Here is a 17,291-nt window from a genome sequence, read left to right as displayed (position 1 = left end):
CTGCCATTTACTCACACAAGAGAGACTGAAATACCGTAAGCAAATTCACTGTGTTTTGAATTTCCCTTTACAAAAGTGCATCAATTTTACATGCATCTTTGTTTTCTCCATCAGTCCTGCAGTGATTTGTCCTCTGGGCTATAAAACTGAGCCTGCTATGACACTGCTGTGCAGCTTACCCAGACAGCTTTCTCCATCACCTAACATCTGTGAGCATGGTATTCATCTGCTGTATTTTCAGTTGCAGGAGCAACGGCGTTAGATTCAGTCACGAGTACAGCGAGAGATTAATCAGCAGCCCAGTCAGTTATGGCTATTCTGATTTTCTGTATCACTGGTTCCTTTGAAACCTCAGTGTATTACATGGGAACGTCAGGCAGGGCTCTGCAGAGCAGATTTTTTCTTTTGGTGCAAGGAGGTAAAGCTGGTAACTTTGCTTGGTTGGCTGGTCTCCTCGGGCCGTGCTAACGAAGCTGCACGTCTGCCATCAGATGCAATACCTCAGTTCATCACAAAAGCCCGACTTTCCAGAGGGTTTCACACAGGCAGAGACCAGGTGTGTTTGCACTCCAGCGTTTAACTGGGCTGCAAGTTACATGCAGAACATGTGGACGTACACAGGTCAGGTACGACTGTAAGTTGATGGCTGTGTAGAAGACCATCCATCTTCTTTTGCCTTCATTTCCCTTGCTGTCCTGCAACCTCTGTCCCCTTAATCCCTTAAAACAAAACCACCCGCAGTCTGCCTTGTCTATACATCAGCAGACATGAGCGAGAAGCAGACGGGAGCAGGACACTGACTTATGTTCCTAATTTTCCCAGCAGGTTTCCTATGTGTGCGAGATGGCGAGTCCTCCACTCCTTCACGGGTGAAGGAAGGAAGAGGGGAAGAGAGGAAGGCAGGGAAGGAGGAATGCGGGGAGGGAGGAAGGGAAAGAGGAAAGAAGGGAGGGAGGGAAGGAGGAAGGCAGAGAGGCAGGCAGGAGGGAGGAAGGGAAGGAAGCAAACAGGCAGGGAACCAGGCAGGGAAGGAGGGAGGCAGGCGGCGCCGGGAGCGCGCAGCGGCCGCTGGGAGGCGGCCCCGCGCCGCCGGGCCGAGGACGCCGCCGGGCCGAGGACGCCGCCGCTTCCGCGGGCACCGCTGGGCGCGGGAGCGCGTGGGGCTGCGCTCTTCGCCTCCCAGGCACGGCGTCGTCCACCTGCCAGGTTTCCTTCTCCAGCCACCCTCACGCAGGTGTTAAGACATGAATTGGCAGAATTTACCAAGCTTCTCCGACTTTTTTCAGCGCAGCAGAGCATCGAGTACCTCCCACCGCCGCTTAGTCCGCGATTTCTCCCGATTTCAGCCCATGCGGCCGCGGCACCGCTGCCCCCCGACCCGCTGCAGCCCGCCGGGGCTCTGGCGGTCACCGCCGCGGCTGCCCCGCGCTGCGGGTTAACCCACCCCGAGGCCGGACTCCGCTTCTGCGGTCAAACTCCAGGTTAATCTACGCTCCCGACAGCTCGCTTCCCTCCTCCTCGGGCTAAACACCTGGCGCAGGCACACGCCGCAGCCCGTCCGCTGCCGCCAGCCCCGCGCCGCTCCGCGCCGGCAGGCAGGTGCACGGCGCCGCACGACCAGGCTCCACGGGGCCGCGCTGCGCCGCGGGGGGCTGCGCGCAGGCGGCCGGGCCTCGCTCCGCGAGCCGCGGCGAAGCCCCCGGCCGCCTGTAATTTTTTTTAAAGGTCTTTTATTTTTTCCCCCATTCCCTCCCCCTTTTTATTATTATTTTTTTTTTTTTAATAAATCCGTGCAGCTGCAGCAGCCTCCCCGGCCGCGGGAGCCGCCAGCGGCGCTGCCGCCCTCCCTGCCCGCCGCCCCCCTCCGCGCTCATCCTCTGCCCCCGGCCGCCGTTTCCCTCTTTCCGTGAATGAAGCGCGAGGCGGAGCTCCAGCCACTGCCGCCGCGCCGCTCGGGCCTCCCGGGCAGGGCCTCCCCCGGGCTCCGCCCCGCCGCCCCCGCCCCGCCCCGCCCCGGCCCGGCCCGGCCCCGGCCGCGGCCCGCTCCCCCCCCCGCGCCGCCGCCGCCGCCGGCAGAGCTCCCCGCCCGCGCCCGCCGCCGCTCGGAGCCGCCGCCCGGAGCCGCCGCCGCCCGGAGCCGCCGGCAGCAGCGCGGAGCGCTCGGAGGAGCCGCCCGGAGCCGGCGGGGCTGCGCGGCGCGGGCGGGCGGGCAGCGGCGCCGCGGCCGCGGGAAGCCCATCGGCACCGGGCGCAGCGCACACGCGCCCGTCCGCGCCCCGCCGCGGCCCCGCCAGGGGCTCTTCCTTCTCCTCCGATACAAAAGCTGTTCGGGAAATGGCATTTCTCCCCGGAGCCGCACGCAGACGCGGTTTTCCTTTTCCCCTCTGTTTTTCTCCTTCTTGCACTCTTTTGGGTCAAAAAAATTGAATCGCTTTTTTTCCCCCTTTTTCCCCCTTCCTTTTTTTTTTTTTTTCGTGCGCACGCGTGTGTGTGGAAGCACTGGGCTCTTGCGATCAGTGTCTGAATGAAACTACGTAAATGCATATGTCCGTACGCTGCACTGGAGGGAAACGTGGAGCAGTTCTGCGAGAGCTTGGATTTAAATGTGTGTTTCATCTGCTCGTCAGGATTTTTGGTCTCTTTGGGGTTGTTCGCCTTCCTGGGCTCTGAGGCGGGATTTTCTGAGCTTTGACACATCTTTGGAGATGCCTGTTAAACAGGAGTCTGGGAAAAAACATTTGAAATCATAGTGATATTTTTTGGTCCCTTTCCCGTCCCCTTGGTGACTTGAAAGCATCGGAGTGGCCAGAACTTAACGTTTCTGAAGACTGGTGATGTTTGGGTTTTGTCGTTGCTGGGTTTTTTTTTAGAGGAAACTTGACAGAGGAACATATTTATAGTCCAAGTAAGTACTTTACAGAGGAAATTTACTTTGTGTAACTTAAAAAAAGCAGTGTTGAGATTTCTAGCTTAAAGTGCATTGGATTAACGTTCATCCAAGGCTGTTTAGCAAATCATACTGAATTGCAGTTTTTACCGTGTATGTTCGTCCGCTCCTTCATGTACGTGGTAGTTCAGCACCTAGGGGAGAATGCACCTGATTTTGCCTAAGTGTGGTATTTTTTAACATGTGTTTCAACACCGAGGAGGAAATGTTTCTAAAGTAAATATATAGTAAGTAATAAATGTGCATCTGGAAGTAAAATATTTACAACGTTTTAATCCCTATTTATACCGTGCATCTCAAACCGAGGAGGAAACACTGAGAAGACGAAAGTACCTCCAAGACCCTGAGAACTCCCCCACATCGCCATGAATGAAACCGTGCCCGATACAATAACTGGATTATAATTTTTGGTGTTATTAATTTTATTATTGTTGGCTGCTTTACTTTTTTGGGTTCATCCTGCTCCTCTTCTTCCTCTCTCCCTTCCTCTTGCTGCTTCCTCCTGGAAATCATGGCCCATCCGGGGAGAAGAGGCTACGATAACCGGGAGATAGTGCTGAAGTACATCCATTATAAACTCTCGCAGCGGGGATACGACTGGGCTGCCAGCGGCGACCGGGCGCCGGCGTCTCCAGGGATCTCTCCTCCTGCTGCTGCTGCTCTTGCTGCTGCTGGGACTTCCTCTGATCACACTGGGCTGGCGTCTCTGCACCCCGAGCCCCCTGGCCCGGCTGCTGCTAGTAACATGGCCCTGGGCGACGGGCTGCGCCCGGCACCGCCGGTGGTCCACCTCGCCCTGCGCCGAGCCGGGGACGAGTTCTCCCGCCGCTACCAGAGGGACTTCGCCCAGATGTCCGGCCAGCTGCATCTGACGCCCTTCACGGCCAGAGGCCGCTTTGTGGCGGTGGTGGAGGAGCTCTTCCGAGACGGGGTCAACTGGGGGAGGATCGTGGCCTTCTTCGAGTTCGGCGGCGTCATGTGCGTGGAGAGCGTCAACCGGGAGATGTCTCCCCTGGTGGACAGCATCGCCGCCTGGATGACGGAGTACCTGAACCGGCACCTGCATAACTGGATCCAGGACAACGGTGGCTGGGTACGTGCCCCGCGATCCCCTTCCCTCGCGGGGGGCCGGTCCCTGGGGTGGCATGCGTTGGGGTGCCCACGCGGAGGAGGACGGGGGCGCAAAGAGACGGTGCCTGCGGGAGCAGCCTAGGCCTGTCGCCGGCTCCTCCGCCGCTGAGCGGGACTGCGGCAGAGCGGCTTTGGGGTGCGAGCGGCTATGGCAGTGTTGCTGCGAGGACGAGTGAGCCGCTCCCTCCGGCCAAGTCCTTTGCTCTCCTTCCCCCTCCAGGAAGGTGCTTTGGCTCTCACCGGCTGCTCACCCTCCGGGGCTGCGGCCTCGGAGGCGGCAGGACCACGGGGGTGACAGCCACCTGCCTGGTTGGGGTTGGGGGGACGCACTTAGCAAGTGAGGGACGCGGCATTGAAGGTAGTCGAAGGAAACAGCGGCTGGATGATCCTTGGCGCCGGTGTTCATAGCCGCGGCGGCAGTCGGAGCGGGATTTTGCAGCGTGTGCCTGGTGTGAAGGTGCCGTCTTTGTCTCGCCACCAGACAAAGGTGCTGGGAGATGGGCAGGGGGGCAGCCGGGGCTGTCGTTCTGCAGAAACTGCTGCTGGTTGTGATCTGGCTCTGTGTTTCCAGAGTAAAAACCGCTTCTGGCTGGGGTTAGTTTTAGCATTATACAGAAAGGGAGGATTTCCACTTGTGGGAAATAGACAGCTTTTATACTTTTGTTCAATCACAGCCGCCTTCTGTCTGTCTCTCTCTCTCTCCCCAAAATAACCACGTTTCACTGGAAGGGGTTCTCCTTCTTTTTTCCTGTATTGATTGATGCATCCTAACAAAATGTGGTCCCTCAAACCAAAGGTGTCGCGTGCATGAGGCTCATGATATCACTATGCTAGAAGGAAGAGACAGCAAAAGTTATCCTGAAGAAGAAACTGCATGTATGGGCTGATACCTACTGTAAGTCACTTAAAACTGGAGATATGGTAGGTCGGAGATTGGTAACTTCAAGTTCTGTCTCCTGTGAAGTACAATCAATGAGTTAGATCAGTTAGATAGCACACCTTTCAGAGGTGCATGTAAAGGAATGTAAAATACATGTTTCCCAATTAACCTGACTGGTAAGCCTGTGTCTGTGAAGGGTCATCACATCAAATTTTCAGCATTTGGCCTCTTCCTAAGTTAGTGTTGTATTCAGGAACGTACCACCTTCACTGGCCATCTCTGTTAAAAAATAAAGGCATTGCCTTCCCTCCGCTGAACCCAGTGGATTAAAGGGTACCAGCATCCAGGGATCTAGAGACCATCTATGTGCTGCCATCATGGAGAAAGTAGGACTTTGGGGCCCTGTTCTCCGCAGAAATCCACGTTGCACATCTCCCAGAAGAATGCCGCAGCTCTCTGGCTACAAGTTGCTTTAGAGGCAGGATCATTCTCCTTTTCTTCTCTGCTTCCACAAAGAAGAAAAAAATTTGAGATTCCTGGGGCCAGAAGGGGGAGCGAAAAATGTGTGTGTATGTGTATTTATATATATATGCACACACCCATATATATGTATAAATACATGTATATATATTTTTATACATATATGTGTGTGTATATATATACATATATTTCATGGCTGTGGCGCTAGTGGTTGGGACCACACTTGGAAGAGGGAGACCTCCATTCGGATCCTTACTGCCCAGACTGCTGCTGAGGGTTTGTTGGTTTTTTTCATGAAGCAGATACTGGAAGAAAAATCTGTAAACAATTGAGGCTTCTGGAGAGCTTCACTGGTTAAAACGTGAGCAGCTAAAGGGTTAGGGATTTTAAGATTGCACTTCTGGACTGGGATGCCTGACTTGTGCGTAAGTCCCACTTCAGGCTCGAAGCCTGCTTGCGGAGCGGGGGCCCACAGTTTGATCCAGAGCCAGTGAAGTCATTCTGTTGCCTCCAGTGCACTTTGGATCCAATCTGTAAGCATGCTGGAGATGTATTGTCCTGTGGGTGTATTGTATAAAGAAAAACATAAATAATGAATAAAAACGAGAATGTGAAAAGACAGGTGTTACCAGAAATGATTGGCCAGATGAGGCAAATGTTGGAGCGGTTTCTCCACAGTTAGAAGTAAAAGTGACTGAGACTATAAACACAGACTGCCTTTAAAAGGGAAAGATGCTTCTTATCGACAGTCATTTGGTTGTTTATTGAGGTTTCCTATAAACAAAGGCTCCTGATTTTGGATGCGTGTGATGTCATTTACTGCCGTGTGTTATTTATAATGTACATATGGAAGAAGATGTGCAAAATATTACCCCGCGGCGCAGCTTTTATGTGTCTGTCTGGTGAACGGCTTGTACCTTTCGAGTCATATGATTATTAAGCGCACGGGCCAGACCTTCTAGGCTGTTACAAAAACTTAAAGACTAAATCAAAGTTTCAAACGGAGCTTTGGGGATCCTCTATTCAGGTGGAAGAAATCCAGGATGGCACAGGGCGCTGGATTTTTTTTCTTTCCTAATTTTCAGGATATGTCAGTGGAAAAACATGCTTTAATATAATGTAGTGAAGCACTCAGTCTGCAGCTTGGCACTCTCACCACCCCCAGCATACGAAGCTTATTACAGTGTCATAAATGGCTCTTCCTAAGTAGCCGGTCAGCTGCCATTTATTCACACTTTGTATGGCCTGAGCATAATTGTTGCAGGATCCCTGCATCGCACGGGTTCCCCGAACAACCAGCATCATCGGTCTTTGTAGCCTCCTCTTCCTTCACACTGTAATTCCCCAGTAGGTTGTAGAATGATAGGTTATTAGAGGATGTGCAGTAAAAGTATATGGTTTGTGAAGGAAGCATCGCAGCATCGCAGCTAGTCCCATACATATGTTACATAGCAAGCAAGTTGGACAGCGTGCACTTTTAGACTATTGTATGGGCCTAGGCCTTATCATTAGGTCTGAAATTTGGTTGAAATGTCTTTGTTATTTATGTATTTTGAATCAGCTCTGTCTACTGGCAATGTTTTTTCAGAAGAACATAAATTCTTTATTTTATAAGGAAGACAAGGAAGAAGCATAGCAAAGTGCAAGTTGGAAGGGGATGTAACTGGTGGAGTTCAAATCTGAGCAATCACTAGACGTCCACTGTTAATGGTGTCTGGAGATCGTTAATACCCTAACAATGCACAGCCTAATGGTTTCGTTCATGTTCAAAACTTAGAAAAAGCAGTAGAATGAAACTGCCTGTATGAAGGCTGTATTATTAGCTTGTGGTTCTGGTGGCAAATAAATGCAGCTTTCAAAGATTTTCGCATAGGTCAGGATACCGCAATATTGTACTTTGGCCTGATAACATCTTAATCACACTGCAAAAGAAATAAGAGGAGAACCAGCTCATCTCTGCACTTTCGTGGTACTTAGTGTAATATATGCTTTCTGATTGACAACTTAATGGCTTCATTTTGTTTTTTAGTGCCTGCTGTTTTAGCTGCAGAACGACTGAGTGGCTTGGCAGTGGACTAGCATGCTTGGGGACTTTTGAATTTGACGTTTGGGAGCATTGGATGTGATGTACCTGGGGGAGAAATAACCCTGTTTGGTAACAGTGGGTTCCCTCCTTGGGCATGCAAGCTAAGGTGCAAGTTAGCCATGCTCCGCTCTGGGGTCTTGCAGTGCAGCATGTAGCTTCAGCCTTGAGCTTTTCAAGAAAAATTGGACTTAAAAACACAAGGACTATAGCAGGAGGCACAGGCACCATCATATACATGCAGACAAATATATTTTTGATGTTAATGTAAAGAAGTTCAGGTGAGAGAGAAGGTGTTGTGTTGAAAATTTAGCTGAAACCCATCATTTTAAGCGACGATATTTCACTTTGGGCCATGAATGTGGTAGGTGTATGTTTTTACCTGATTCCGTTCATTTGTTGTGGTTCTTTATTCTGTTCAACAGTTAAGGCCAGATAAACAGCAGGATTTCAATGTCCAAAGCGGTGCTTAGGCGGACCATAAGCCCTACATCACCTCGGTGCCTGCCGCACCGGTAGGGTAGCTGCAGCCCCTGTGTCCCTGCAGTTCTCTGCCTAAGCACGGTGGGAACGGCGCCAGTGGCAGCCAGGCACAGTGGCACAGAGCGCCGCCCCGCGTCCCCTCATGCCCCGAGCCCTGCAGGCACCCTCGGGCCGGGCTAGCCCACGCGCTGTGTGCATCCACCAGTGCCACCGGGGAAGCCCCCTTTCTTGCCTCGCACGTCCTTGGTTAAAGCCCTCTCCTGAGACAAGGGGAGGTTTTCCTTCCTGAGCCCGAGGGGTTTTACACCCATTTTTCACCTGCCAGGCAGCTGCTGGTTTTGCGGCGGTGTCCTTCCTTTTCGACACAGGGCTGCAATCTCTGCGGCGTGGAGATTTCGCTTGGTGGAGCAGGGCAAGTCTGGTCTGTGGCTCCCGCTGTCCCATGCGTGTTCCCAGGTGACTCTCTGCATAAATGCTGCTTGGACCAGCAGCAGGAGCCCAGCTTTCCTGTCTCCTAGGCTGGCTTCCCGAATCGCTGAGCTTCCTCTATTTTTTTGCCTGGTAAATCATTAATTCTGCTTTGCAAGGTGGCGCGCCACTAAAGGGAAGCGTGGAGAGTAGCTAGGACAGTCCCTAGCCTAATCGCCAAGACGAGGCACGGCCAGCGCATCCAGCTTCGGGGCAGAGCTACAGCTCGTGAGTACTGGCGTGCCAGTCGCTTGCTGGTGAGGGGAGTACGCAGATCACAGCCCCACCAGGGTCTTGAGGCATCCCCGTCAGGTCCCCAGCAGCTCGCATGGGCGCCTGCCCGCACAGCGCCGCGGTTTTCCCGTGTGTCCCGGCGGTGCCGTGCGCGAGGGCGCCTGGCTTGGGGCCGGGCAGTGCGCGCGGGAGCAGCGGCGTTTCGGAGCTGCGCTGCCGGCGATGTGCTGCCTCGTGCCGGCTGAATCCCCTGTGGGGCTAACCCCAAGTCGCTGTTTGACTGTTAAAAGGAAACCGTCTGAAATCCACTCAGTTAAGTAAATGAATTGGCAGTTTCAAGTGTTACACCTTCTAGGTCCTTCGCCAGTTTTTGCGGCTTTGTGGGTTTATAATCAAATTCTCAAAATATTATCAAAATATTTTTCTTCTTACTATTGCTGAAGAGAGAGAGAAACGCGTCCTGTGGAGAATCTGTGTGGTAGCAAAGAGTGAAAGAGGTAAGATAAGAAGAGAAAATAATTGTTGTTTTCTGCTCTCTCTCATTTATTACGGCTTTATGTGTAGCTTGCAGTTATGTTATGAAGTGTATTTTCTCAGAAGTCTTGTCTTTTTTTTTTTAAAATAGGTATTGACCGTGACCTTTAAAATTTCAGAGCCACTGGTCTCGCTTATGGAGATGATGTCATTTGCCTTGGTCTTGCAAAGAACTGTAAAGTTCAAACAGTGATCCTATTAAAAACTTCTACTTTACTTTCAGTATTGAGAAAGGAGTTAGATCTGTGCCTATGTGAACGCGGGCCTCTCCTGAGCCAGTGCGTTAGCTCTGCTGAAAAAGAAGTAGCGTGATTTTTCCAGTATGTCACTTGAAATTGGGAGTGGAGTTGGTAAATCCACAAACAAAATCCAGCTGCACGTTTCTGCCCAGTTGCTGCATCGCCGGTGAGACCGGGTCCCGCGCCAGGCCGCAGCGCCCTTGCCAAAAGGGACGTACCTGTCCGAGTCCCTGCTTTGCCTTCCGGGCTGCCTCGGCCGGCAAGTGCGAGGCTCTGGGGTGCTGCAGAACCACGTGGCACGGGTGCTGCACGGCCGTGCCAGCCACGCTGTCCCCTGCCGCTTTTGCCACCGCTGCTAAGCACGGAGGGTGTTGCAAGCTCCAGCCTGGGGTCTGGGTGGCTGTAAGCTGGGTCAGCGGTCCTGGCGGGAAACCAGTCCTAAGTTAAAAAAAAAAAAAAGAAAGAAAAAAAAAGTGTGATAAATCTGATTAAATAACAGATCTCCTATTGCAAGGTGAGTTTTTTCCAGCCTTTCAACTACTGTATTTTCCTCCCCTTTAATAACTCAGGTTTGAGGGAACGGCCCCGCTCTGGAGCACCGCGGTCGTCCCATCCCGGCGATGGGGAGCAGAGCCGGCTCGGCTCAGCTTTGGGGTGCAGCGGCGGTGGGGACCCCCGCATGCTCTGGATCGGGCCCCTCCGACCTGATCCCCCCCCCATTTCCCGTTGGGCCGGTGGAGCACGTCCTGGGGGTTTTTAGGGTTGCGTAGGAGCACCTCGTAGCTGCTGGTGCCCCGTGATTTGGTAATAATAATAGCACTTGTTACTCAGTGGCAGCAAAACACAGATTATTTTTGAGGGCCGTACTGGGCTGGGTTTTTTTTCCATTTCATATATAATAATAGGATGGATGAAGGTGTGCAGAGCCATAAATCTTCTGTTGCACGGCAGGATAACATCCAGGCCTTCTTGGCAAACGCAAATACCGATGACAGATTTGAGGGATTTTTATTTTACTCTGGCTTTCAGTTTCATTAACAATACGATTTTTTTTTCCTGGCTCCTGAAAGAGCATGAAATTTGATAACTTCTCCAAAGGCATCTAAAAGTCTGGAATTTATTTTCTGTTATTTTATACTAATCTTCGTTTGCTATTACAATTATTATATATCAATAGGCTTTGGTAAATTATCCTTACTGGAAAGTTCCTTGCAGGTTTCTGGATTTTGCAGTTAATGAGCAAGGAAACAAATTTGATTTTAGAAAGTGTTGCTATAGACTTCAATAGGAGCAGGAAGAGGCATTTAATTGGACAATTGTACTCATGTTTACTCTGTATATGCTGCAAGAAAAATAACCTCATATGAAAAATCCACAGGTTTGAAACTAACAGAAGAAAACAGCCTTTTCTGCAACGTCTAGCTAACCTTTGGCAGCTGTTGCCATGGGAGAGCTTTGAGTTCAGACAGTAAGTCAGGAAAGGGGTAGGTATTTATAAGGGAAATGAGAACATCCATACTAATGTTAGAATAAAATTGCCAGGGCAATCATAGATCTTGATGAAGCAGGGGATACATTTAACATGAGCTTCTGAAATTAGATCACTAAGTGCTGAGGCAAGGCCTTTCTCTGGAGCACGTTATTTCATAACTCTCTCTCTCACTGTTTCTCCCCCAGAGCACCTGGTGCTGGCCAGTGTTGGGGGATGCTTGGATAGATGTATTGCTGGGCTCCTGCAGCCTGGGAAAACGTACTCTTTCGGAATGTGTTTTGTAGAAGTAATAATGCTTTTAAGTCCTCGCTGCAGGGTGGGACTGTTGCACCTATATGGAGAGGTACGGATGGCTCATCCGGCTCTTCTGAGGAGGGCTGTGTTTCTGGGCAGCAAGGAGATTTATTTTTTACTTACTATTGGAAGATGATTTTAATAAAAGATAATTGTAAATGCACTTGCTATGTCTCTAAGAGTACTCACATCACTGAATTTACTCCTGCAGTGACTGATTGGAGACCTGTTATGCAATTCTCATATTTAAGCTTAATTGAAAGAACTAGTGAGCATCTTCCAGTGCATCCATCATTTTATTGCTATTTTATTGGAACGAGAAAAAGAATGATCCCTAACTGGCCAACTGAAAAGGCAACTTGGTGGGTTTCGGGGTACTTCAGTGAGTAATTTATGTACAGGAACCAGATATAATCACGAAGAAAAGGCCCCATTTTTCCCCACATAGGTGATGCTAAGAGGCTGTTGCCTAGTTATTAGAGAAGGCAACTGAGAGTCAAAACTTAACTTCCTCTTCTTGACTCTGCTACTGCATATGCTATATGATTTTGGGCAACTCATTAATATCTCTCTTTTTCAGTTAACCCTGCTATGAAATGCATACGATTGCTAGCTGCACATTAATCCCAGCACTGGGAAATGTATATTATGTTTCTCAACATGCTATCATGTAAGTTAGGCTGATGTTTTTTAATCAGAAAAAAAGTTATACAAGGTACAGCATTAAACAAAATGTCTGTCACAGTAATTTTAGGCTTAGAATAACATTCAAATCTGTAGCATTAAGTTTTGGTATTGCTGGAGCGGGTCGGCCTGGGAAAGACCATAAAGTGAGTCAGAATGTGAAATGAGCTGGTGGTGAGATTTGACTGGAGAAATGAGGCAGAAGAAAGAAAACTGTTTAAATGTAAGTTAGCCTTAAACTTTTTCAGATCTGCTGTTTTGATGTGTTTAGCAACACTAGTAAAGGCAAAAGATTACAAAGATCAATTTTAGGTGTTGGTTTGTTGGTTTCGTTTAGGAAAATGGTGAAGAGTGTGAGGAGCTGCAGCTTACAGCTTCATTTTTTTCCTTTATGTATCAGCACAGTTAGGCATTTAATAAAGGCAATTTTCCTTCCTTTTGCATTCCCACTGTATGTGCATATAAAAGCTGACTGCGGCATTTTAGTGAAATGAACACTAAGCCTCATCCATGCACCTATGTGGAGTGTCTTCATGCACACGTATGCTTTTGCCTCCATTCACAAGCTTTATTGAGTGCTCAGATATAGGCAGACAAAAGTAATCTAAAAACACCTCATTTAAAAAAGAAAAGACAAAACTCCTGTTCAGTGCTTTGGGGAGACTTGCTTGGGTCATTGGAAAGTCAAGGTAGGTCCTAGCACTGTTGTCCAATGAAGGGTCTCCTTTTGCTGTATGTAGAAGTCCTGTATTGTGTCATTGTGATGGAATAACTTTCATCAACTTTGTCTTGAAAAAGAAAAGAACTCCTTTTCTTAGGAGAACTCATCAAATAGTTAGAGCTTGGAGTATAAAATGTAGGAGAGGGCTTTATTTCTAATCTTTTTTTTCTAAATAAAAAGGAGGAAAAATAATTCAAAGAGTTCATATGCAAATGAGTTAGCATTTCAGATAGCAGAATCAGATGATGAGTGTTACAGGTTTGTAAAATTTGTTAAACTTCTGAAGAATGTATGCATAGCTCTGGTCAGAAAGTAACACTGAAAAAACTGAAGAAAAAACTCCCTCATTCATAATAAAACTAAATCTTATATTGTGCTCCAAGTGTCTGCAAATTTTAGTTCAGTTAGAGGTATCCAGAGATCCTTTACTGAAATCATCTGGCAAACCACAATAAATTATACTGTCTAAATAGCTAATCCCCCATCCGCTGATTGATGCAGAAGGTCCTGATTATAAGTCAGAATGAGGCCTAATGCGTGTATTATTTTCAAGTTTTAGCTTGACGTGTACCTTTTCTTCATTGCCTGGATCTGCTAATGTGCAGCAGTAAATAGTAACTCTTCTGTCCTGAAGTCTGAAAGAGGGAAATAGTTTCCCTGTTACTGGGCTGGAAGGCAATAGCAGGGTACCCAATGAAGGGAGGAAATAAAATCAGTCATTAGAAATGCCAGGTGGCAATCAGGCTGTGAATAAACGAGCCACTCTGGCATTCGGTCGGGCTTCTGCAGTAGCTTACGGCTGCCTTCAAAAAATCCTTTGGTAGGAAATTCACGTGTTTGGCTCTAGACACAAGTATGAAGTCCTTGCCCACTTGGAGTCAACCAAAGATGGTCAAGGTCCTCCACAGCAGTTTGCTAGAGATTGGGCCTTTTTAGTTTAGGCTGGTAACGCCAGTTTTTGGGCGCAGGGCTGAGCTGACCAGCCTCCCTGGGGCTTCATGGCCAGGCGTGAGGGAGCTCCCGCTCTGCTCTCCCGCCTGGGCTGCACCGGTGGTGAGGAGACCTGTGTCAAGACATCTCCTTCTGCCTTCCCTCTTATCTGGTAAAGGCAGCTCTTCCGCTGGAGAATGGTGTGTTTATTTTGCAAGTAATGGGAATTTTTTGCTTGTTTTTCCAGCCAGGAGAGGAGGACATTGGGGTACATTAAAGCATGCTGCAGGTTGGGGCTTTGCTAACGGGGCAGCTGACCGAGTGAAGACGCGGCGTTGGCATGTTGTTGCGCTGTGCGTAGGGGCTCGCTGTTTGCTTTAGGAAACTTGCTCTCTTTTTTCCTCCCTGCTCCTTCCTCTCCCGCCTGCAGACAGAAATACATGGTTCTCACAAATGAAACTGTTTAATTTTAATAACCGGCCTAGAGCTAAAGCTGACAGTGGGAGAGGAGCTGTTTGGTTTCCCGTGCCTGACAGCTGGAATAAACTACCTGTGCTCTTGGATGGGATGGACAGCCTGTTTGTTTTTAAGGACATTTTGATCCCTACAGCAACACCTCGCAACGTAAAATGTCTGAAACTGCGGCCACTTGTTGCTCCTGACTGCTGCTTTAAAAAGGAGATGATGGAGAAGTGTTGTATGCAGAGCTCCCTTTCCTCTGTCCCTTTGGTCCGGATCCCTCAGCTGAGAGGAGCTCCTCTCATGCCGTGCAATGCCGGTGGCACCAGGGCCTTGGAGGGACCTGGGCTCCCGCTCAGATGAGCTTCCTGCGGTGACATTCACCACCAGATGGGTCTGGCGAGAGCTCCTCCGTGTGACCGAATGGCCTGGGTTCGCCAAGCCCTAGGTTAGAGCAGCAAAGGGTGAATGATTAGTCAAATATTAAATAATTTCACGGTGACTAACTTTACCTCTGATCCCATAAGAAAATCAGCCTGCTTATTTTGCCAGATTTCAGGGGAAAAAAAATGGCAGTGCTCCCATTTCCTTTTCTCCTCCCTCAAGGCCTGCCACCCTTTTTATTATTTTTTCTCTCTCCCAGCGTCGTTAGCCAAGAGGCAAATTACTCTCAATAGGGCCCAAGAGCAATGCAGCGCTGCTGAGGGGCAGTCGGGGTGTAAGTCAGCAGCGCCTGCCGGCCCTCGGGGCGACACCGACATCGGCTGCATCCACCACGGTGGGAGCTGTCAGCCTGAAGCGTTTTCCCGTTAGCTGTATTAGCTATCTGCACTGCCTGCTGCAGCTGGGGAGAAGGAGAGGGTGACCACCTCCCAGCCTTGGCGTTGGCCAGGCCATCTGTGCGTCATCTCTTGTTTTAAAACCAGGGGGTTTTGTGAGCGAGGTGGTCGGTGGTGGTGGCGGGGTGGGATTAGAGCCCTTGGGGTGCTCTTTTTGCAGGTGGATGCCTGTGATTATATTTAGAAGTGACTACCACATAATGGCAGAAAAAGAAACGTACCTCAAACTTCACTGACTAAAGCAAAACTCAAGTAAAGTAAATGCCTCTGTCAAGCCTTGAGTTCCGAGTTCCCTGTTTCCCCCTAAATCCGGGCTAGTAGGCAGTTACCCTGCAGCAGGGCAGCAGCTGAAATCTGTGTGCTGGTTTCAGTTTTAGCAATGTCAGGTCCCTGAAGTCGTATCTTCACCCCAGGTTTTGGTGGATGAATAAAATGAAAAAGGAACACTTTGTATTTTACAAAGTACTTGGAGTGATGTTTGGGGTCTTTTTTTTTTTTTTTTCTTTTTTGACCTTGCAGTAACTCTCTTAGATCCCCAGCGTTGCAAACACAGATATGATTACCTTTAAAACACACAAGTAGCCCCACCGAAGTCATTGACTTCCAGGGGAGCAGGATCAGAGGACTGAACCAGAAAGTGAAACTGTCTGAAAGCAAAAATGCAACACAGAAGCCTCCTTTCATTTTACAAGCTGAGCATGATACAAAAAGTAAACAGTTGGCACAAATGACTAATGCAGGTTTGCCAGGGTGTTGATCCAAAACATGCTGAATTCAACAGTGTTTTTTTGCACAGAGTTTGATGGGATTTGCATCAGACCTGTAGCGAGATAGGCATGAGTATTTTTTTAAGAAAAATGTCATTTAAAAAAATGTGGAAAATTCTCCTGTTCTACCTCCTACATGTTTCTATTGTCAAACAGTCACTGATCTTATTTTAGACATGACCTTAGTGTTCTTTCCACAGTATGCAGGCTGAATGACATGTTATTCAAGTTCTCAGACAATATTATGATGTATCTGCTTTTATATTTAGCCGTAAGTTTTATTCTCCTTATAAACAAACCCACCTAATACAACCACCACCTATCTAGGGAAAGTATTTCCATTCCCCTCGGTTTAATTTGGACAAATTTGGCATGAAAACATTCAATAGTTCCATAATAACCTTTGCAACAGGATGCCTGCTGTGCTGACATGCAGGTCTAGAGTGAGTTGTACCATGTGCCAGGAAATTGCATTCTTAAGAAAAATCTAGACATAAATTTTGAACAATCAACACTTAAATTTTGAAAAGTCTGGCAGCAAGCTGTTATCTGCCTCATGGGTTTTGGCTTTAATAGCTTTTTGCTTTCTGAGCTTTTTACCTTTCTGTCCTTTGTATGGGCTGGACCTCTGTGGTCCAGCTGAGCTGCGCTCCACTCCGTAAGGTGGAGGGAAGGGACAATTAGTGGTTACTTTTCTATTGTTGTTGCTACCCTTTAGTGCTCCAGCACTGCACCTTGAAACACTTGGGGAGTGGTTTCTTCCCAGAATAAAGTAGAGGCGAGTTTGAAGTTGCACTAACTGGTGTTTAGCTCTGGGTGGGTGTTTGCACAACAAGAGGTTGCTGGATTTTAGAGTGGTCCAGCCTTGCCTCCCCAGCCTGGAGATCCAGAAAGAGGATGGGAAGAGATGAGGTACCACTGGACGTGACTGTCTCAGGTCAGCTACCGGTGTCCTTTGCCCTGGGACATGCAAAGGACATGCAAAGTCTGCTGAAGCACAGAGGGACCAGCTAACTCCGAGGTGGGAAATACTTTCTCCTTCCTCATGTTGCTCATGTCACTGGAAGCAGAGCGAGAAGACATTCAGCAGCTTGTGGACGTGCATCTTTCAGGATTACTGCTTGTTTAGCAGGAAGGCTGGATGACTTGTACTGAATGCAAACTTTTTTGAAACCTGCATTGCCCGTAATTAAGGCACCAACAGCATAACTGGAAGACAGACCCTTGGCCAAGACCCTTCTGAAGCGTGTCGAAATGTTATGTCAGTCAGAAAAGGGTAGTTAGCTGTACAAGATTGAAACTGCATCCATGAGTTTCATCGCTAGGATATCGTAAGAAAAACTGACAGAACTCACCCAGCTCCTTGGGAAAGAAAAACCCCACTGGTTTTTGTGATGAGTTCAGTAAAGCACCCAGCCAATTTAATCGGTAAAACATTAAATGGGACTCTAGGAGGGGGCGGGGGTAGGGAGGGGATGTTCCAGGAATATGAACTCAAGGCAAAATGAAGGATTATGAAACCGTGTGAACTGAACCCCATCAGGGGAAGCTCACTACAGCTTGAGCCAGGAAAAATTATAGAGCTCTATAAATAGCTAAATTGAATGCATTTGTGTGAATGTGGAT

At 48.9% G+C, this 17,291-nt stretch overlaps 1 protein-coding gene across 2 annotated transcripts in view; it reads left to right on the top strand.

Annotated features, from left to right (window-relative positions):
* The first annotated feature begins 2,041 nt into the window (after nucleotides 1-2,041).
* The window catches only part of BCL2 (BCL2 apoptosis regulator), a 96,907-nt gene continuing 81,657 nt past the window's right edge, over nucleotides 2,042-17,291 (top strand). The window contains exon 1 of one of the 2 annotated variants that reach the window (XM_026115638.2): nucleotides 2,042-4,040. In XM_026115638.2, the coding sequence (XP_025971423.1) occupies nucleotides 3,459-4,040 (582 nt within the window). In that variant the 5' untranslated portion in view covers nucleotides 2,042-3,458. The remainder of the gene's footprint in view (nucleotides 4,041-17,291) is intronic. The other variant, XM_026115637.2, reaches the window with a different exon arrangement.

Source organism: Dromaius novaehollandiae, chromosome 2 (genome assembly GCF_036370855.1).
Source record: "Dromaius novaehollandiae isolate bDroNov1 chromosome 2, bDroNov1.hap1, whole genome shotgun sequence".
In the NCBI taxonomy this organism is placed as follows: domain Eukaryota; kingdom Metazoa; phylum Chordata; class Aves; order Casuariiformes; family Dromaiidae; genus Dromaius; species Dromaius novaehollandiae.
This window is presented reverse-complemented; position numbering and strand designations above follow the sequence as displayed.